Source organism: Folsomia candida, unplaced genomic scaffold, assembly GCF_002217175.1.
Source record: "Folsomia candida strain VU population unplaced genomic scaffold, ASM221717v1 Fcan01_Sc010, whole genome shotgun sequence".
Lineage (NCBI taxonomy): Eukaryota > Metazoa > Arthropoda > Collembola > Entomobryomorpha > Isotomidae > Folsomia > Folsomia candida.
Window position 1 is genome coordinate 205,935 of NW_019091202.1, and position 22,157 is coordinate 228,091.

The following is a 22,157-nucleotide window of genomic DNA, read 5'->3' on the forward strand; positions in this document are numbered from 1 at the left end:
AAATTTGGGATCCTTCAGTTTTTCAAGTTTTGTTAAAACTATTGGACTACATCTTTGGCACACTAGCTACAAAATATATAGGTATGTAAATACTTCTAACGTCCATGAATGAATGGATTTTCCTTTAAGTAGTTAATCATACTCCTTAAAAGGTTAAAAACCCGAAGGGTAGAATGAACTCAACTATGTATATATGTACGTAAAGCCCAGTTTTTAGCTTCTTCTGTACCGTTTCCAGTATTCTGCCCCACAAATAAAGTGACGATTTATGCAGGTAACTTTACACTTATTGTGAAGTTTTTTTCCCAAAAGTATTTTTAACTCTGAAGAGAACCTTTCTCCATTGTTCTTAAAAGGGATGCAAAGTTTTGTACCACTTTGTTCTCCGCTTGTAGCATATTTTTTAAAAACATCGTTCCAAAATTGATTTTTTCGTAAGATTTGTTTAGTAATAAAAGGGCAATTTTCGTACCTTGTCGATGAGCCGTGTCATCATCGAAATGGAGACTTGTCCCCAAGTATCACTCAATTTAGTTGCAAACTTGCCCGAGGTATTGATTTAAATCCATTTTAGTGCACTCTTAGAAAACTGGTATTAAATCATTACCTACCAGAGTACATAATTGGCCCTACCGGCACTTGTATTAACGGGAATTACCCTGCAGTAATGTTGCCATAATGAATTTGGGAACAATTTACTCATACTCTATGACGAGTTGTGTAACGAGTTGTGTAAAATTTTTCCGAATTGTGGCTAAACCTTGAGTAAATTTTACACAACCTGTTACTGTGGTGGCAAATTTTACTCAATTTTATTTTGAGTGCGTTATTATATTGACTAAATAGAATTCAAGTATTTTTATGTTATCTAGGTAATTTCTCGAATTATGGCATTCTTCCCCGCTCCCGAATTGGAATCTTGTTCCCTCGTCAACTCCACGTGGGAAGCGGAAGCTCTGATCCATCTCGTCGCTCGGAGTCCGATCGACCTCCGCCTCTCCGCGGTCAACGACCCCGCCGACCTCGCATCCATTTCCGCCTTGTCTCTCAAACACGTGAAGATATTAACTTTATACGATTGCTACCGGGAGAGAGATATTTTGCTCACAAAATGTGAATTACTACGTTCCATCGATTACTTTAAATCTGTGACAACGTTAGAAATTGAATTCCTCGTGGACAATTCCATGCACGTGGAGTGTCACGTGGCCAAACTATTCGAATCATTTTTAAATTTAAAGTCGTTGAAACTCCACCTGGCTCCGCGTCCTAAGTGGGAAAATTTAGCCTCGGAAGAAGACTGGAAGGATTTGTTTCCCGATAAGCTAATGGTTCCGGGTAAACTGAGGAATTTGACGGTTAAAATGTGTGTTGAGCTGATCGCATTCATTTATTAAATATTATTCATTCATCATTCATTAGTATAAGGGGAGAATAATTATTTATATATTTGGGCCTGGCCGAAATATTTACTCATTTGATACTCATGCAGAATGAATGAATAGTTTTGTTCATTATTAATTTTTCATGGCATGCTTAGTAAATTCATGCCGGGTTGTTGAGAAATCCAGCAAATAAGAGGAATTTGGTATGCAATGAGTAACAAATGAATAATGAATAAGGATTAAATACATATCAATTTTCAAATCTGTAATCAGTAGATATTAGTTATGAATGAACATTTTTTAAATATGAATGAGTTTTAAATGAGGAAACTCTTTTTTGAACAGGTGTTCCTCAGCCTTAGAAAAATTTACAAGGCCGCACCCCATTACTTCTCTAATATTACGAATTCTCATGGTTTTCCGCCACGTTGTCAGCCTTACCCTGTCCGACCTGCCAGACTGGGTCCTGGAAGAGAACGACATCCCACTGCGCAGACTCGAGTCTCTCGCCGTGATCCGAGCTTATTATTATGACCGCCACGGACCACCCAGTCCGGTTAAAAACGTTGCGAATTTTTCCCACGTGACCCGCCTCGAGGTGAACCCGCAAATCGGGGATAACCCCGACGACCAACCTAACCTCCTCGACATCCTGGCCCCGCAGTTAGAACACCTCTGCATCTCATACGTTCTCGCCTTTCCCACGTGGCGGGATCATCGTAAAGAAGACTTAAGGGTCCCGATCCTCCCAAACTTGAAATTTTTAAAAATTATTAGGAAAGACGAGGACGAGCTGTATGCAAAATACGGACGCTGGATTCGCGACATTTCGCTAAAGTTTGCTACAGAAAAGTTAGTATATGCCAAACAGTTTCCCGTCCTGGAGAGGTTAATTGTACGGATGGAGCTTCCCATTACCCCAGAGATGGGGGAATGGGGAGGGGAAAACTGTTCTCCAGAGGGGGTCAGGGTTTTTATGTATAAAACATTTTTGGCCAGGGGAATTTGTGGTATTTGTAAAGTGAAGTGGTATTTGTAAAGATTTCTGGGAAACGATGAAGTTGAGTGTGGAATAGATTAATATAATTTAAGAGTAATAGTGTAGAAATTTTAATGATATTATGTGTCACCCATTTGTAAGGACGTTTGTACATATGTATAGTATAGTAGTATAGTATAGTATAGTATAGTATTTATTGATATACGTTTGTACATATGTAATGGTATAAAATTGTTATAATTTCACGAGTCCTTTTCTAAACCTTATTCATTATTTTTTCATATTAAAAATGGAAAATAGTTGGGGCCAGAGATCAACGCCGCCGACCTCACGCCGCGGCGCCGCCATAATTTTAGGTGCCGCCGCCGCCGATAAATCTAATTCCCTATTCCTTCAACATTTACACGCCGCGCCGCGCCGATATATCCCCAAAATTGGCGCCGCCGCCGCGAAGTTGGTCGGCGTTGACCTTATAATATGTATGAACCAACTTGGTGATAAAAATATTACAAAATGGCACGATTAATTGGAAAAATTCCAATTTTCCACGGAACTGAATTATGTGCATTTTTATTTTTCATGCATTGTCCCCATATTTGTAGAGGTTATTTAAAGTTGAGATATATTTTTGGGCACTTTTTTCGTGCAGGTACATATATGCTTTTAAGGGGTCTCACCACAATGGTAAAATGCACATAAATATACATTCTTTGTCCGAAAATAGCTCGCACCACCACGTTTTTTGATCCAACCCTTTTCACCCTTTTGGATTTAAGCTCCACAGCAATCCGTACTTTCAACAGGGTCATCAAACTTGGTGTATCTTACATAAAAATATTCACTGTCATCTTTCGTCACAAAAAAATAAATACATTTTTCTACAAATATTGAAGAACGTTTTTGCAAAATTCAACATGGTTTGTCACATCGTCATTTCGGAGGAAGAAGTCTTATTTGCTATTCATCAGGTATTTTTTTAGCTAAAAATGAGATATTGTCAATCGGATTTAGCTGAAATTTTTGTATTATTAAGTTCAAGTCAATACAACCAACGAGATTGTGAAGTGGTCAAAATTTATTTTTTTAATTGAGATTGACAAAATGGGCGATATTTAGTGAAGTTTGTTTGGTAAAAATCGTCAAATTTGTCAATTTTGATCTCATTTTTTTAAATTCTTACAATCGCACAAACTGTTTAGTTGAACTTCAAAATTTGTCCAAAATCCTATTGTTTCACTGGACACGATCGCAGTGATCATGCTAATAATTTGTTATTTATTATATTAAATTACATATATTTGCTGATAAGTGTATACTTAGATATGTACATTTATAATTTTGAAATTGATATTTAAGGCTCCACTACCCCTAGAATTGGTCAGGGCAAGAGAATGGTTGGAGGAAGGTTAGTACATATGAATTTACAAATGAAAATGTATTGTTTATCAGTATCATATTGTATTTATTTATGTGTGCCGTCATGACATGTCATTAACATATTGACATGACAGAAATGTCTGATGGTTTAGGTATTTACATACATAAAATTTTCGAAAAAGTGCTAAACTTCCATTTCATTGCTGGATAACAGCAATATCAATAAAACTATGTAAATACGCCAGAATAAAGTTATTGTGGCGAAGATATGTAACTAGATAGGTGGGGAAAAGCGACACTAAATGTCACATTTGTCAATGTAGTTTCCATTTGAATTGTGACAAATAGCAGGGTCAAATTGACAATTAACATATTTGATATGTAAAATATGATATATGTTCGCTTGACATATGTAGATAAGCCGCGTGCTTTCTCATGAGGTAACCCGACTGCAGAAAAATTTGCACAAACACAATTAAAATAAACCGTTACATCTCGTGTTCACATGTTTACATGAGTTGACCTTTTTCTGAAGTTAAGAGTTTAGGTGGAATGTTTTAAGTCTCCTTCCATTCCATAGGCGATATAATATCAATAAGGCGGATATGTATGTACATATGTATGTGCACATAAGTACCCGTACTTCTAATTACTCAAAATTTGTTTTTCAAATGTTGATCAAATGAAATTTGGTACTGTATGTGTTTGTATTTAATTTACTAACAAACCTAGGCCCAATTTGAGCGATTCGGTTTGCTTCGCTTTTTTTGGTAACATCTAACGACCTTCCCGACGCGGCCGTTACCGTGAATTGTTAAGCTGCAAAATCTGAGAGTTACATACGAGTATGTATGTACATATTTCACACCAACTGAAAAAGTGGGGCGAAATAATACCCCTTCATGGCAATATTTTGTTTTCAGCGTATATACAAAGTCAAAATTTTATTTCATCTACAAATCGATGATTTTTATGTTTACAAAGTTAACAAGTTAAGTAAAAAATTATGTTTTTCTTCCGTATGAAAAATTTGTTTTTACTTGTTAGTTTTAATCGGTTTTATGTACATTTCATTTTGTCTATTTTATGTATGGGGAAGAAAAAAATCAAAATTTTAATCTCGTAGAAGCATAACTGGTAAATATAAAAATTATGGATTTTTAAATACAAGAAAATCTTCATTTTATAAAAACCACACGGCGAATAAGATGTTTCAAGGTCGTCATTTGAATATTTGGAAGATTGGAAAGTAGGGACGCAAATATGCCAGTGTTTCATGCTATAAATTTCTGACCTGTCCACCGTCATTTTGTTTGACCTCAGACTGGTCCATGAAGGTTGAGATAATAATTCTAGATGAATATTTAATTAATCGGTGAAGGATTTCTTATTTAGCTGCTTTTAAGAAATCCTTCATCATTGAGACATGTACGACGTGTGTAACAGGATGTAAATGAGATTATTGAAATGAGGTTATTGAATCGAGTCGGAGAAGAGTAAGAATTAAATGATTCGACAAGCAGATCCGCCGACTATTTCAAAAGTACAAATACTTAATTGGATTATGTTCCCCACATGAAACGAATTAAAACTTAGCATTTTTTCGGGCGCCAAAATTTCCTTTGGGGGGGTTATGAGAATAATGGGAGATAAATGTGGTGCACATAGGGCACAGCATATCTATGAAATGGGTTGATGAAATTTCAAAAACAAAATTTTGTTACACTCTCTGGATCAGTACCCCGATAGGTTTTTCTAACTGAGGTGGAATTCCGACTTTGAGGGGTTTTTCACAGCGACGCAAAATTGACTCAGAAATTAATTTTTCGCTATAACGAAAAAGTATGACGAAATGTTCATACATTAGCTTCTCACCAATTTTTACTACATTGCAAATCGACCTGCGTGACCTTTTTCGGGGATCGAAAGGTCACAATGTCAAAGGTCACATAGCCACATAAATGGGGTATCGTTGGAAAGGTATTGGCGAGAGGATTCAGAATATGTATACTTTGTGGGGTCTGAAACCACTCCCTGCAAACATAGAGCCAAAAGAATATTTTTGAGTTTTTCCCATGCATGCTTCCGTGTTAGCTCCCAATCCACTGCTGTGTTAAATTCTGGACAACTGCCGATTTTCGTTCTTTGGCCTCTAGACTTGCAGGGAGTGGTTTCAGACCCCACAAAGTATACATATTCTGAATCCCCTCGCCAATACCTTTCCAACGATACCCCATTTATGGGGTAATGTGACCTTTGACATTGTGACCTTTCGATCCCCGAAAAAGGTCACGCATGTCGATTTCGACTTTCTTTGTAATTTAACCTTTATTCTACTACTAATAATTTGCAATGTAGTAAAAATTGGTGAAAAGCTAATGTATGAACATTTCGTCATACTTTTTCGTTATAGCGAAAAATTAATTTCTGAGTCAATTTTGCGTCGCTGTGAAAAACCCCTCAAAGTCGGAATTCCACCTCAGTTCGAAAAACCTATCGGGGTACTGATCCATAGAGTGTAAAAAAATTTTGTTTTTGAAATTTCATCAACCCATTTCATAGATATGCTGTGCCCTATGTGCACCACATTTATCTCCCATTATTCTCATAACCCCCCAAAGGAAATTTTGGCGCCCGAAAAAATTGCTAAGTTTTAATTCGTTTCATGTGGGGAACATAATCCAATAGAGTATTTGTACTTTTGAAATAGTCGGCGGATCTGCTTGTCGAATCATTTAATTCTTACTCAGAAGAGAAGCGAAATATTTTGTTTAGTTGAATGACGAGCACGTATATTTTCTTGCCTGGCTACCACTGTCATAAAACCGCTCGTGTAATCATCCAAAATTCCTTACAAATACATTTTATGCAATATTATGTTAAAATTTTGGTACTTATGCTTCCCTTAGAGACTTTGTTAAACTACGTATCGCTAAAATCCCGACATTTATTTATAATTCTATCCCCACCCAAATCCACCCTCACAAAGCTTCAAAATTTGTTCAAATTTTTTGAAACGTTCGTATTGTTCAAAGTTTCCAAGTTTCGCAAGATTTCACATGATTTCTCATAAGGAACACTTTTCGATGACAATATGCAAAAATAAAAGCATTTCTAGCGTCCTCTGAATTTATAAAGATTTGGGTACAAATTCATGACGCACAGTACATACACCGACACGGTTACATATTGAAAGGAAGAAGAATTCAAGTTGGTGTTAATTTTGTAAAGTCGAGTCGCTGGAATGAATGAGATTTCTGGTTGGTATAGTGATTGGGACAGGGAGCGTCCATAAATCACGTGATCGATTTTCGGACAATTTTGACCCCCTCCCCCCCCTTGGTGACCGGTGGTGATAATTTCGCTACCCCCCCCACCGGTCACGTGACACGAGATGATGCTCAAATTAAATCATGTCCGGAATAACAATATTTTTTAAATTATTAATCAAATTAGAGCTACATTACAAACATGTGTAAATAACTATTTAATACGCCAGTCAGACATAAGAATTTAGGTCGAAGCAAGTTTCTAAATATGCAAAATAAAAATCAAATTTATATAACGTGCGTGTGGTATCATACCACACGCACGATATAAACTCTCATGACATTTATTGGCAAAAAACTTTACTCATGTCACGTGACATCTGACCATCTACCCCCCCCCCCCGTGATAATTAGTGACAAATTTCAGAACCCCTCCCCCCCTCTAATCGATCACGTGATTTATGGACGCTCCCACACGAGAAAAGGAATTTGCATGGAGACGGGAGACGGAGAACGAGATAATGTCGCATAATTTGCAAAATCTCAATTAGATTACCGACTCGTGGTTAGTAGCTCAGTCAGAGTAACAAGAAGATAAATTATACCTTTCAGTCGGATTATTTATCTCGTGGTTGGCACACGTATTATTACATATAATATTAAGTTGTAAGATCTCGGCCCAATTTTTTAAGTGATTTGTTCGGAAAATTGTTGAAAATGGACGGTAAGTCTAAATATTTTAGCATTGGTCATAAGAATTGAAAAATATCAAACTTTTCAAAAGATAAATGAGGTTTAATCTCAGTTTTAAGTACAAAATAATGCAAGGGAAAATACGTATACAAAGTGGAACCGTCCTTAGACTAAACAATTATTTATTCATTAGCGAAGGCAAAAAATATAAAATTGATTCGGGACTGGGAAAATTGATTAGTTCATAGTTAACATAGAAAATTTATCGGGAAATATGAGACGACAGATATGTAGATTATCGGGTTATGTATAGTAAGAGAGAGGGGGTCAAATTGGCTGGATTTTTTTTGTAGCGGTAACGAAATTGTGGTTTGTAAAAAAAATTAATTGATTGTAAACTTTTTAATGAATCGTGTGAGAGAGATCGAGCTAGATGGAAGGAATGCGTCACTGGATGAACGGGAAGCCGCCCTTAATGCAAGGGAGGCAGCGCTAGCGCCTCAGGAAGGGCCACAAAGAAATGGTAATTACAGATTTTAATACTAAAATCGTAAAATTTCCAAGTATAACAACGATGTTGTCAGTTATTCCTTCCGTACGCTCTTAATAGAAATAGGTAAAATGTACTTAAGGTAGTAAAAAAGAGGATGGAACAAAAATTGGGTGGAATGTACGCAAGAATGTGGAAAATTTGTCCAACGCTGGGGTAAATTTTACCGTTCGGTCGTGTCATCCTCTTTTGTTACCCAACCTTGCGTAAATTTTATTTATTTTTATTTAGGGTGTAAAATTACACTGGCCGCAGGAGGTATTTTTTAATTCTTAACTGTGATAATTTTAGATAGACGAATAATACGAGCAGCATTTTCGTCTGATTGCATGAGCAAGGTGAAGACGTTGCTATTTGTCATGGGAGGCGCTTTTATAGGTAAAGGTTTGGCAATTACGTTTCTTGGAGGCATCTGGAAAACATTTTTGGCTGCCAGAGCGGCTGTCGGATTGTTCTTACGAATCTTCTTCTTTCCCAACTAAACTGTAAGTATTTATTTCACTAAAATTACTCCAATTAAAATTGTAAAGCATGAAACTGATTGGCATTTAATAATTTCTAATCTTTTACATTATAATCTTTTATATTATAATCTTTTAATTTACCAGGAAATCTTGTAATAGCAATTGAGCGAGTACTGGGTATATGACAATATAGGCCTTATCCACGGTAATTACTAAATAATTTAAATTATGCTTATAATTTTAAAGGCCGCATCAATTCAGTTAATAAAAACCTACCCACCTATGGTATTAAATAAACAAACCCCAATAAAGAGGAAATCTTAGTGAGGCTGGGTGCAGCTATCAATATTAAATAAATTTTTCGGAACAGCATTTGCATCACCACTCTCAAAACTATATCTATTCGCACATCAGTTTTCATTGATCAGAATATGGATTCCTCACAGGAACTTCCTGTTGTCTTCATTCAAAATCTTTAGGTCAATAAATTAAATTGCAGTAATTTGTTAATAATTATGTAATTAAGCCCGTCCTGATGACGAAGACCTAGACCGAAAGCTTGACACCATTAAAAAACAATAAAGTTTTGCATTGTTATTCAAGTAGTGATGCAATTTGCATCATGCAAATACTGTTACGAAAAATTTATTTAATATTTATCGCTGCACCCAGCCTTATTAAGATTTCCCTTTTTTGGGGGCTTGTTTATAACTTATTACTGAGGGTTAATTATCCTGTTGTTCTACCCAAAGTATATTTAGCTCGGAAAAGAACCCTTCTTAATTTTTGGGTAAAAAGGGCGAAAAGTTAAAAAAGGGTTTCATTTTAAGGTACAAAAGTTGTCTTCCACCGCTGCTGCTCTACCATACTGCGCTCAAGTACTAATCCTAAGTGAAAGCCGTTGACCTGATACTGTTAATTTACATACTACAAAAGGTTCATTGATTAAATTTGTTCTCCGCTAGAATAGTGCAAATGTAGCATGTCTTTTAAAAAAATCACTTACATACATAAATAAATTGACGCCGTTCACTTATAACTTATAATTTAGTACAAACATCATTCCAATAATTTCCTTTGATTTTCTAACTGAAAGAGTAACTCCTCGATGAGCCAGACTGAAGTTCCCACCGAAATGCAGAATTCTATAGAGGAATCAATTAATTTAATTGGAAACTTGCCCGAGGTATTTATGTACTTTGCAACATTTTTGTATGTATTTATGTATAGTATGGTACAACTTTTTTACAAACTAAAAATTGTTAAAAGAACACCATACAAAATTGTATCCAGATAATTTCTCGAATTATGGGAGCAATTCACTCTAAATAAATTTGGCAACAGTTTAGTGGACAGACCTGGTTGTGTAAAATTTTGCCGAATTTTCGCTCAACCTTCTTGACTAAACTTCACACAATCAGTTCTGTCATCGCAAATCTTACTCAACATTATTTAGAATTTATTAAATGAATATTTTTATTGGTATGTTATCCAGATAATTTCTGGAATTATGGCGTTCCTCCCCACTCCCGACTTGGAATCTGCCTCTCTCGTCAACTCCACGTGGGAAGGGGAAGCTCTGATCCATCTCCTCGCCCGAAACCGGATCGACCTTAACCTCTCCGCACTCAGGGATCCCGTCGACCTCGCCCACTTTACGGAATTGTGTCCAAAATACGTCCAAATATCCACTCTACCCGAGAACCAGAAAGATAGAGATATTTTGCTCGTAAAATGCGAATTATTAGGTTCAATCGACATTTTCAAATCTGTTACAATCCTGAAAATTGATATTATTCTCGACGATACTTCCAGACATGTGGACTCCCGCGTGATCAAAATGCTGGTGGAATTCTGCGTCAATTTGAAATCATTGAAATTTTATTTAAAGCTACTGCATTCTGAAAATTATTATCCCATTATGGAGCAAAGAGACTGGGGCGACTGGCTCCCCGATGGTTTAAACAACCCGCCAAAATTGACCAGCTTAACGGTCAAAATGCGAAGCTGGTCGTGTTACTGTGTTACTTCGATTCGGCTGCCATCGATTAGTTCTTTGATTTCGCGAATGTTAATGGTTTTCCGGCATGTCGTCAATCTGAGGAGGGGAGCTTGCGAGGTTGATAATAACAGATCTCGATGCCCTTTGGATATGTGATAGGGTCTCATGAGTGTACTAAAACCCTGAAGTGGTTTGACTCCATGGCCACATTTGCGCCCGCCACACCCACTCAAAAATGCCCAAAAAACGCTTCCACTCCAGTTTTCACTCACTCAAATCCACGCCAGAAATCCAATTTTACTCGGATTTTGAAATTTCTTTCACCATTACGCTCCCAGATAGTTGCTTTCTTCAATTCCATATCAAACTCAATTTTGCTGATGATTATTTCGCAGGCGTAATTTGAGTTGTTGATTACTACAACAATCCTCATTCAGAATTTCAAATTTTAAAAATACTAAAAATTTCGAAAAAATTGGGTTTGATATTGGATTGAAGAAAGCAACTATCTGGGAGTGTAATGATGAAAGAAATTTCAAAATCCGAGTAAAATTGGATTTTTGACGTGGATTTGAGTGAGTGGAAACTGGAGTGGAAGCGTTTTTTGGGCATTTTTGAGTGGGTGTGGCGGGCGCAAATGTGGCCATGGAGTCAAACCACTTCAGGGTTTTAGTACACTCATGAGACCCTATCACATATCCAAAGGGCATCAAGATCTGTTATTATCAACCTCGCAAGCTCCCCTCCTGAGACTGGTCAACATCCCGCACTGGATACTGGGGGAAAATGAGATCCCGCTGCTGTCCAGAGTTAAATCACTCTCAGCGGTGAGAACGTTTTTCTATTTTTTCCCCATGAAGTGCAACTGTCTTGCAATGTGGGGCATTGTGAGGCAGTTCGCGCTATATGAGAAACATATAGTATGTTGTTCCTAATTCTTATGGAGAATGTCGGGCGCTCGTATGGCGAAACGTTTTGACCTACAGGTTTCAACTAAGCGGCGTTGGATACATCTCACCGAGCTTTAAAATGACATTTCTCAGAATTACAGTATCTCGAACCATACCAAAGATATCAACGTTAATACGTTTTTTCGCGCCAAAAATCTTAAAAGCTACCCCAAATGGGTTGGGTGCATGATAGAGACATACATGCAATTACAAATATGTCCAGAAGTACTTCAGCTACAACGTTAGTTTGAAACTTTTTTTTGATTAAGGCTTCAGTTTGGAGCAAAGTTCGAATTTGTGTGATTTTTCGTGATTAAAAGTGTCAATTTGTTCGCGGACCTACAGCCAAAGCGTTACGTTTTAGAGACTTGGACCTTAAGAAAATTATGTAGGAGAGGGTCCAACTTATGACCCTCAGAGGACATACTTTTTTGAATTCGGTCATGGTTTCTGAGTTATGGCGCGATTTTTTAAACGGTTTGAAATTTTAATTTTTCATAAGGTTACGTGTACTACCTTAGATGGTATAATCTAATATGGATAGGATCATGAGTGTTGTGCAAAAATTTATGCTTCACAATTTTATATGTGAGATATACATGAATTCTGGACCATTTCTAAACCATGAAAGTCAAAAGTGAACATGACCATTATATGTACTATATTAATAAAGACATACATACATACATACATATGTACTATATTAATTGTATTTCCTTTATCTTTACTTCTAAGTTACTTTATACTAATTGATTATATATTATGTGGTGTTAGGGATTTATACTTTTCTTATATTTTTAACTGTAAATAAAGCCAAGTCTCACGGTACCCACTGGCGCGCGAAATTCAGTCCGCCCAGTCTACGAGTTGAATTTCACATGTGATTACAAATTTATACGGAAATAAAATCCGAGCTTAACATATCTGAATCGTGTGAAAAATGCCGAAAAAACTACAAAAGCGCAGAAAGGTTGATAAAAATAGATATGTTAAAAAGTTACATCGTACTGGTGAAATTTGGAACAGTCAACCTAACGACGTTGACAATAATAATCCGATCGCCGGATCTAACAATAATTACAACCGTAATGAAAAACCCACAACCATTTCCGGCGACGACATAAACCGTCATCAGTGTTCAGAAGAATCGTCTCAACAAAAGTTATTCAATATAAACATTAATCAAGCGGCTGACTGGAGGTGCCGAATTTGTGACCGTATTTGGTACAGAAAGGGGATTAGGTAAGTTATTAGTAAAAACTCAGTAATTGATCAAAAATTTACTTTCACATCACACGAGAATGGAGCTGATTAATTAATTACGTTAATTATGCAGATCTCTCACCGTGACCCAGGAAATTTACGACCTCCTCGACGGCGTCCCCAACAAGTACATCCCCACGGTGAAGGCCAATCTCCTCCCCGCCGTTCTCGAAGTAATCACCTGTTGCCACCGATGTCATGAAAGTTTGAGTAAGCGAAAGGTACCTGCGGTAGCTCTTCTCAATAACATGTTCGTTCCAGCTTCGCCGGAAGTCATCCGCAAGTTATCTGAGGTCGAGACCAGAGCAGTGAGTCGGGCCAAGGCGTTTTTAAAGATATTCAAATTGAGTCGTGGTCGTGGGCAAGCTGCGCAACGAGGGCAAGTCATCCACTTCGCTCAAAGTGTGGAGGAGGTCCAAGAGCAGCTGCGACTTGGGCCGAATAACAATTACGGGACTGTTGTCGTGACCGAATCCGTGGAGAACTTTCCTCACTCGTCGGTCTATCAGTTACGCCCACAAGGTGAGTCAACAATATAAATATTTCTGACACAATTTGAGCAGACAAATTTGATACGATTTCTAATTTTAATAACAAATCCGTTTCAGAATTGCGAGAGGCGCTGCAGTGGCTGCTCATAAATAATCCAGGTTACTCGAACGTCACCCTGGACCAGTTTCACGTGGACGGTATCCGGATCCAGGACATCGTGATTCGAGAGGAAGCGGATGTCATTCCAAGTCCTGAGGAAATCACTCGACGACGAGGGCACCGTATCCAGAACACGTACTCCGTCGTTCCAGGAAAGCCGTGGATGTCAACGTTGGAGATGAGTTTTTGCCAGAGCGCTCCGATTTTTGGGGACGCAGCAGGGAACCAGTGCACAGCAATTTGTGCCGTTGCCGCCGCATACGCCGCAGTCAAGCCGCCCAATGACTGGCTTATTCAGGATGGGGACAGGATTCTGACGGAGGGCGACTTCTACAATAATCAATGCCGGAACCGTCTGGCAGGTATCATCGTCAACGTATTTCATTATAATGGAATAAATAAATAAATTTCTTTATTTTGCAGACGCGTACGCGTCACGAGTTATCGCCGACGGACAACAACGCCCAGACGTCTCAAATCATCTCGCCGTGGACGAAGTTCTCGGAGATGTCACCAACTGCTACGGGAAAACTGTCAGAATCGGATTTATTCGCGGGGGGGCCGTAATTTATGGGGCGTTTGACAAATTTAGGCAGGAGGCCACGTCCATTACAAGCAATTCTATATCTGGTGCTGTTTCTGAATTCCTTGGTGGACCATCAAATTATGGACTCCTGACGGCAGGCAAGTTTAAATTAGTTAACAAATTAATATTAAAAGTTGTTAAATTCTAAAAATTCTAAATTGTTGAAGGTGGATACACAATGGCACTCATCCGGACGGAGGAATACATTTTCTACTTCGACAGCCATGCCAGGACCAAGCAAGGTCAAATATCCACCGCTGCTAGACAGAAGGCTGTGGTTCTCAAACTTGATCGAACACACCCGGCCAGCGTCAACCATATCGGTTCGATCGTCAACAAAAATTGTGTGGGTGGGCCAAACTCTGCCGTCGTTACTATTACACCACTCGACGTCACAATTCTTGACGAGCATCAGGTCATCTCAACGCCACCCCCGCCCCCACCTGAACAGCCGCAGAATATTGAGAGACCACCGGAAGCCGCCGCGTTTGGGGAGGAGGCCTTGGAAGATTGTCTCATTCATCCTGTGGACTTCATCGAGCCTCGGTTGGAGTCATTCGCACTTCATCGAACTGCTGCCCCTCCGATTCGAGTCCACGATGAGAATCATTTGGAAGAAAAATGCTTCGTTCAGTGCTTCCCTCATGGGCAATTTGGATTTGATGAAGAACGTGACGATCGTCTTCATTTAACTGCTCATGGATACTTCCAGACCCGAGTGATGTCGGCCGATGCCAGATTTCACAGTAACGAGTACCTCTTCTATGCCCTCTCAAGGTCTGAGGAGTCCATCATCAGGTCGAAGATCAATGTCTGCGGCAATATGAGGTATCAGGATGAACAAAACGATAACGCCCCAGCTGCCGAAAATTTGCATCTTTACATGAGTGCAATAAGGGGATCAAAATCGTATTGGAAGAAGTATACCGGAGATATTATGGCCATGATAACACGACTTGGTCCCCCCACATTCTTTCTCACGGTCTCCTATGACGACATGGGTTCAACGGACGTCCTCAATGCTATGTGGAAGGCGTCACATGCGGCAGACGACCCTCCTCCGGAGAAGATACAAGATCTTCCTTTCGAGATTCGTCGTGACCTACTAAATTTCAATCCTGTTGCTGCCGCTCGTCACTTTAACCTACGAACTCAGGAATTAATCAAATTAATTACTACCGACACCACAATTTTTGGAGGACCCGTTGCAGATTACACATTCCGTGTGGAATTTCAGGATCGTGGCAGTCCACATCTTCACTCACTGATATGGGTGGAGGGTGCCCCTGGTTTTTCCACTCCAGAAGGAATCGCCTTCATTGACCGAAATGTATCATGCGGGCTGCAGCGCTCTGGTATGGAGGACATAGTTCGTCGTTACCAATCTCACAGGGACACACCGACATGCTTCAAAAAGAGTGCATCGTGTAGATTTGGATTTCCCCGTCCACTCGCAGCAGAGACCACGCTGGTTTCAGAAGATGCATGCAAAGGTCGCGGGGCCGTCATTCATCGTGACAAAGGGGAGGAGCGAATTAACAACTACCACCCTGTTCTTCTCAAGCTCCTTCGCTGTAACATGGACATCCAACCAGTCATTGGGGTTGCGGCGGTGGCATTTTATATCGCAAAATACATCGGCAAGAATGAGCCTGAGACGCTTAGGAATGACATTCGGCACACATTACAAACTCTTCGAGACAGTCGGCAACCAGTCCGCGTTCAAATGGAGAAGGTACTTAGTAACTAGTATGAAAAATTGATAAAAATAATGAAACTGAAAATTTTTTCAGGTGTCGCGACTTCTGCTGAGTCGCCGGACAGTGGGATCCCAAGAAGCCGCCTACCGCATGACCAATCTTCCCATGCGACACACTTCGCGTGGGTTCGTCTTCATCCCGACTTACCTCCCAGGCGAACGCATCCGGTTGCTGAAGAAAAATGCTTACTTGGAAAGAGAAGAGGTGCAATTTGCAAGGTATTAACTTTATGTGTGCAAAATAATTAATAACTATTTTATGGAGCAAATCACTTAAAGATGTATCTTCGTTTGCAGTAACATTATAGATAAGTACTGCCATCGTCCGGATGATTTGGAACGCATATCCCTATATGAATTTGCCTCAAAGTATCGCCCGGTCAGAATTCAGCAGCAAGCCGACGATGATTTGGACGAGGGCGAGGAGCAGGCGCAACAGCCGGATCACGCCCTTTCTATCTGAAAGACAGGAGAATGGGAATGTGGAAGGAGAGAGAGAAGTTTGCCATCATCAAGAGTCCCCCATTCCACAGTGAATCTGACGCCGCGAACTTCGTCTACAGTCACTTGCTCCTTTACGTGCCATTTACTGCGGAGAATTTCATGACCGACGGAGAATCTGTTGAAGAAGCCTACGAAAAGCACAAGGGCAGCCTTCGGACCACTGCTGACTTCCCCCTCATTCGACCCGACATGGAACAGGCCCTCGAAACAGCAATTCTTCATGCTGCCGATCTGAACCAGCTTAGCGAACTCGAATAGGAAGTTATACTTGACCGGGAGGAAAACTTCGCGGACCACCCGGATATTTATAATGCAAGCAATGTTTTGCCAGCTCAAGAAGAGTACGCGATACCTCTACTGGACGAGGTCAGCTTCCAACTTGAAAGGTCCAAGATGAATGGAGACCAAAAAGCCATTTACGACATGGTTGACGAGCAAATCCGGAATCCCAGTCGAGGACAACTCCAACTCTTCATTTCCGGTGCAGGAGGGACGGGAAAATCATTCCTGATCGGCTTGATGTCCAATCTCATTCGCACCAGTGACCACGGCCCAGGACTCGACGGTTTAGTGTTGGCAGCTCCGACAGGAATAGCTGCTCTAAACATAACTGGACAAACCCTGCATCGTACTTTTCACCTTGCTGTGGAGTCTGGATCAGTGCCCCCTTACGCCTCACTTGGGGCACAGATGCTTCAAAAAATGAGGGACAAGTTTCGATACGTTGATTGGGTCATAATGGATGAAGTTTCCATGATCTCTTATGAGGTGTGTAAACGTGAATTTCAAATAATAATATCAATTGCATGCTTTTACAAATAATAATCTAATTTCTTCGCAGGTATTCAAGCAAGTTAGCCGACGGTTAGGGGAATGTTTCGACAATACAGAACCATTTGGTGGGAAAAATGTCATTGTGGTTGGCGACCTATTCCAGCTGGAACCTGTAAACGGAAGTTGCATTTATGATCAGCCGGTGACGTCAGGGGCAGAGGAACATCTTTGGCGAAACTTTGCCTTCCGTGAACTTACAGTCAACATGCGTCAGGGTCTTGACCCCCTCCTGCACATCTGTAACAACCTTCGCGAAGGCAACATAACGACTGACGACCTCCACCTTCTCCGAACTAGGGAGTTCAACGAAGTGACATCCAGCAAAGAGATGAAGGAGAGTTTCAGAAATGCAATTCGTATCTTCCCTACAAGAAGTCAGGCAGCAGAATATAATCGTCATAGTACAAATATTCTGAAAAATGACCCAAATATCTCTGTCTACAAAATCAAGGCCAGGGATACATTCTTCACAGGAACCAAGGCTGGTTCCCGAGCTCCGTTGGCATACAGTTATAGGGACAGCAACCTGTGTGGGGGTTTTCAAGCATCGATTGAATTAGCCGTGGGATCAAGAATCATGGTGATCCGCAATTCTCAGACAAACAGATATCTGGTTAACGGATCGATGAGGGCCGGAATTTGCCAAATTCGCATTCGCCATCTGTACCAGTCGTCGGGCAAAGTGACCTCTCATTTGCTCCTATTTTCTCCCCGAAATATTAGTTTCAAATAATGGGTACTGCATCTTGTTTTGTACTTTTTCTCTCTTTCTAATTTGCCCATAATATATTATTGAAAAAATAGAGTTTTCAGCGGTTTTACCGCATAGCTTATATTTGGAATTGTTCATTCCGTCCTTTCCCGTGACGAACGTGGCAACCTGTGCGAACGTTTCCCGCCTCGAGGTTAACCCACAAATCGGGGATTGTGCCGGTAAACTTGTGAACGTTCTGGCCCCGCAGTTGGAAAACCTGTGCATCTCGTATGTTCCCGCGTCAACTGCCCGTGGCTTGAGGTACTTAACGATTCCAATCTTGCCTAAGTTGAAAGTTTTGAAAATTTCGCGCGACCAAGGAGAGCTGTACGCCGGCGCGATGTTTGTTAAACAAGACGGCTCGCGGAGCGATGTTTGCATAAAGTTTGAAACACGACAGGGGGATGTTGAGTTGGAGTATGCGAAGCAATTTCCGGTCTTGGAGAGGTTAATTGTACGGATGGGGATGCCCATTAGTGAAGAGACGTCAGGATGGGCGAAGGCGTACTGTAATCCGGAGGAAACACGGGTTTTTATGGGGAAAACGTTCCTGGCGAGGGGAAATGTCGGGCCTTGTGAGACTTTGAGAAGTTTGGATGTTTGGTTTCCGAGTGAGGAGGAGTTGAAAATGTGGCGGTGTGGGTGTGACCATAAGGAAAGGGTGTGTACTTGTGACGAGTCTGTGTTTTATGAGAGGATTGCGGTAATGTTTCCGAACTTGGGGTATGACGTGGTCGAAAGGGGGAGAAGGATTGAGGGGATGAAAAAACTGGAAAATTTTGAAAAGTTTGAAAATATGTAAATTTGATATTTGCCATGATTTTTTCGGGCATAATGATGTTTTTGGGCAGTTGAAATGTTGCATATAATTTTGTCCTCATCAATGTAATGAATTTACTTCAGTTTGTTATTACAGTAAACAAACAGAAATATTAGAAATCATGAAAAATTTGAAAAATCCGTGCTGTAAAAATTTCATGAACCAAGTTGAAGTGAGAATAGCTAAATTTCGTAAATCACTACAATAGTTGTCAGATTGGAAGACTCTATCATAGTTTTTAGACTGACGCTATTGACGCTACTTTGGTCCAAATCTGCGAGCATACGTTGGAAAGCCTCCATTGTAAGATCACTCACCCACATTTTCTCTGACGTAATACACGGACGTTCCCAAGCTTCTGTACGCACATGTTTATATTTAGCTTCGAACACAACCCATTTCACGTTGGTGGCAAAGGGTAAAAAGTTATAGTAGAAAAAAGTTTACTTTAATTTAATCTCCATATTTATGTAGCAACCTTTTTAAACGGGTGCACCCTTCAACGTAAAACTTGCTACGAGCACCGTTCCAATTGCCAAACGGTTGAATTAGAGCGTCATTTTCCTACTTTATCTACGTGCCAGACTAAAGTTCGCGCCGAAATGGAGAATTCTGCCGAAGAATCAATTAATTTAATTGGAAACTTACCCGAGGTATTAGTTTAAATAATATGCTTTACAGGATTCATAAAGAGCTTCTCATTCAGTGCTAGAAATTTCTTGTACATATTTAAGTATGTAGGAAAGATTCGAAAATTTCCTAAAATATTTCAATATGTCGGTTTTACTCAAAATTTTGATAACCGCTTTTGATAATAAATAAACTAGCAAAAATCTCAATACACAATTCCTTCACTTTTCAAAATTACGCATTGGCCTGATCTGATTTAATGCCGACTTTCTAAGAGTTTAAACTGAACAAAATCTAATCAAGTCAAGTCAAATATTTACTCCATCCTTGTATTGATTTCGTAACAAATATCGGATTGGTAGTGACTGGATTCTGAGTTGTAAATTTGTAGTTTCCATTATACATATTACAAGGCGGAACTGCTTGTTATTACGGTAATCATAATTTACTCGGGCCAGTAATGACTTAATACCTAAGGGGTACCACAGATTAGTCAGGCTGTGAATATATATACACTGCAGTGTATATATAACATGTTATCATGAATGTTACCAGATGGATAACATGTTATCCATCTGGTACCTACTACTGCCATATATTCTGTCTCAAGCATTCCGCGCGCAAAAAACATCAGTAGCAGTTACGTTAGCCAGTTGTACTATTTTTTATTGAATTCCCCATGCAATTGTCTATCAGAAACCATCTTCCGAAATTTTTTGTGATACAAGGTGCTAAAATGACAGATCGGACAAATCGACGTGTTGCAATTTTTCAGAAACATTTTTGCAAACATAAAAATTCGGCATTTTTCAATAGATCATTAAAAATCGGAACTAATTGCAAGATGGTCGACCATACCATAAAATGATCCACTAACATTGGCAGTGTTGATAACCGAAAACCGAGTTGAAGGGAACGGTCAAAAAGGTCACACAAAATCACGAAGGCGCACAAAACCTGAACTCGGCTGAATTCACGCCGGATCCTAAGAAAAATGTCCCTACAAATGAACGGTCCAAGTAAAACTACGTCCCAGGCCCCTAAACTCGACCTTGGACTTATGTTTTTAAGATGTGAAAAGAAACACTTGCTAACTTCACGCCAAGTAAAAATAGGACCCTTGAAAGCCGCGCACTGATCATGCGGTACGCGCTTGAAAAATGGAAATAAATATTTTTCAAAGATAAGTAAACTTTCACAATAGAGGTCATATAAAATTAGCAAAAGCACTTTGTCCACACCCCACCAGTCCATATTATTCATAAATTTTTTTAAAATATTAGTCGGACCCACTATCCAGATTCTGTGATTTTTTTATTCGGCGTAGATTGGATTTGGTCAAAAAAGTGAATTGTCTTCCTCTGGGGGTGAAATTTCTTGTCAAAAAGTATTTTTTGAAGTTATCGAGCGAATGGAAGAACCACTGGACCACACTCTATTAAAAAATAGCTGCTAAGTATTCGAGCAGGGCTCAGGACCTGCTGATAAGGCCAAAATAGTAAAAATGGGGTAAAATTCCAAAATTTCTTACTCCATTTCGGATCAAGAATAAAATGCACTGTCGCCGAACCTCAACCTTCTGGAATACGATATGTGGTCCAAACTGAAGCTAGATACATGTGCTAAACACCACACAAGTTTGGAATCCGAGAAAAAATCTGTCGCTTAGAAATGAGACTAATATTCCTTGGAATGAGTGCGTACCGCGAGTGAGATGTGGATATCTAGACTTTGGGCTATTGTAGCTTCGAAAGGAGGAAATTTTGGAAAGTGCCCGGTATATTTTGTAGGGAATTTAATAGGCTTTCTCATGATATCGTTCGTTTTTTAAAATTCACTAAACTGAGTCCGCTACATTAATTTGTTTAGTGTTTAGGTCAAAACTTATGGCAGTAGTAGGTAGAATCGCATAGATAAATACTATTGATTTGGTAATAATTTCCTACCGGACTGGTAGGAAATTGTTCCTGAGTGGTAAAATTTTCATTATCAAAACATAATGAAAATGTAGTTCCTCTAAATGCCAGTGCTGGTAGAATCACAGATGAACTCCGGTCGGTAATGATTTTATACCAATTTTCTAAGAGTGTAAATCAGCCAAAATGTAAACTGTTTCTCTTTTTTGCAGATAATTTCTCGAATTATGTCGTTCCTCCCCACCCGCGACTTGGAATCCTGCTCTCTCGTCAACGCCACGTGGGAAGCGGAAGCGCTGACCCAGCTCCTCGCCCGAGACCCGGTCGACCTTAACCTCTCCGCTGCCAACGATTCCAACGACCTCGTCCCGCACACCACCCTGTCCCCGAAATACCTCAAAATATCCCACCACTACTCCAACCCTAGCGACATTTTGCTCGTAAAATGCGAATTATTATCCTCCATCGATCTCAAATCTGTCACCAAGTTGCAAATTGATCTCCTTATCAATAATGAATTCCGACATGGCGAGTACCACGTGGTTAAACTGGTCGAATCCTTCGTCAACTTAAGGTTACTAAAATTTGACCTTAGATTGCACGAAACTAAGAAACCTTTCTGTTCGAAAGACAACTGGAAAGACTTGTTTCCCGATGATTTAACCAGCCCGCCAAAACTTGACGCCTTAACGGTTCGACTGATCAGCTGGCCCTTTTCGAACTATTGTTGCCGATTGGGATCGATTGTTT

At 39.7% G+C, this 22,157-nt stretch overlaps 1 protein-coding gene and 1 long non-coding RNA gene across 3 annotated transcripts; both read left to right on the forward strand.

Moving 5' to 3' along the window:
- The first annotated feature begins 404 nt into the window (after positions 1 to 404).
- Positions 405 to 2,630, forward strand: LOC118436737. Its single transcript, XM_035855321.1, has 3 exons — positions 405 to 551; positions 873 to 1,366; positions 1,731 to 2,630. Exons 1-3 carry the CDS (start codon positions 480 to 482, stop codon positions 2,422 to 2,424), a joined length of 1,260 nt encoding a protein of 419 aa, XP_035711214.1. The 5' UTR covers positions 405 to 479; the 3' UTR covers positions 2,425 to 2,630.
- Positions 2,631 to 7,492: 4,862 nt separating this feature from the next.
- LOC118436744 lies at positions 7,493 to 10,841 on the forward strand. Of its 2 annotated transcripts, XR_004835677.1 has the most exons (8): positions 7,493 to 7,755; positions 8,148 to 8,247; positions 8,566 to 8,759; positions 8,883 to 8,943; positions 9,569 to 9,674; positions 9,835 to 9,924; positions 10,234 to 10,486; positions 10,554 to 10,841. It is a non-coding gene; the product is annotated as an uncharacterized LOC118436744 (long non-coding RNA). The 2 variants fall into 2 exon arrangements; XR_004835676.1 differs by having other exon boundaries at positions 7,493 to 8,247.
- The last annotated feature ends 11,316 nt before the right edge of the window (positions 10,842 to 22,157 follow it).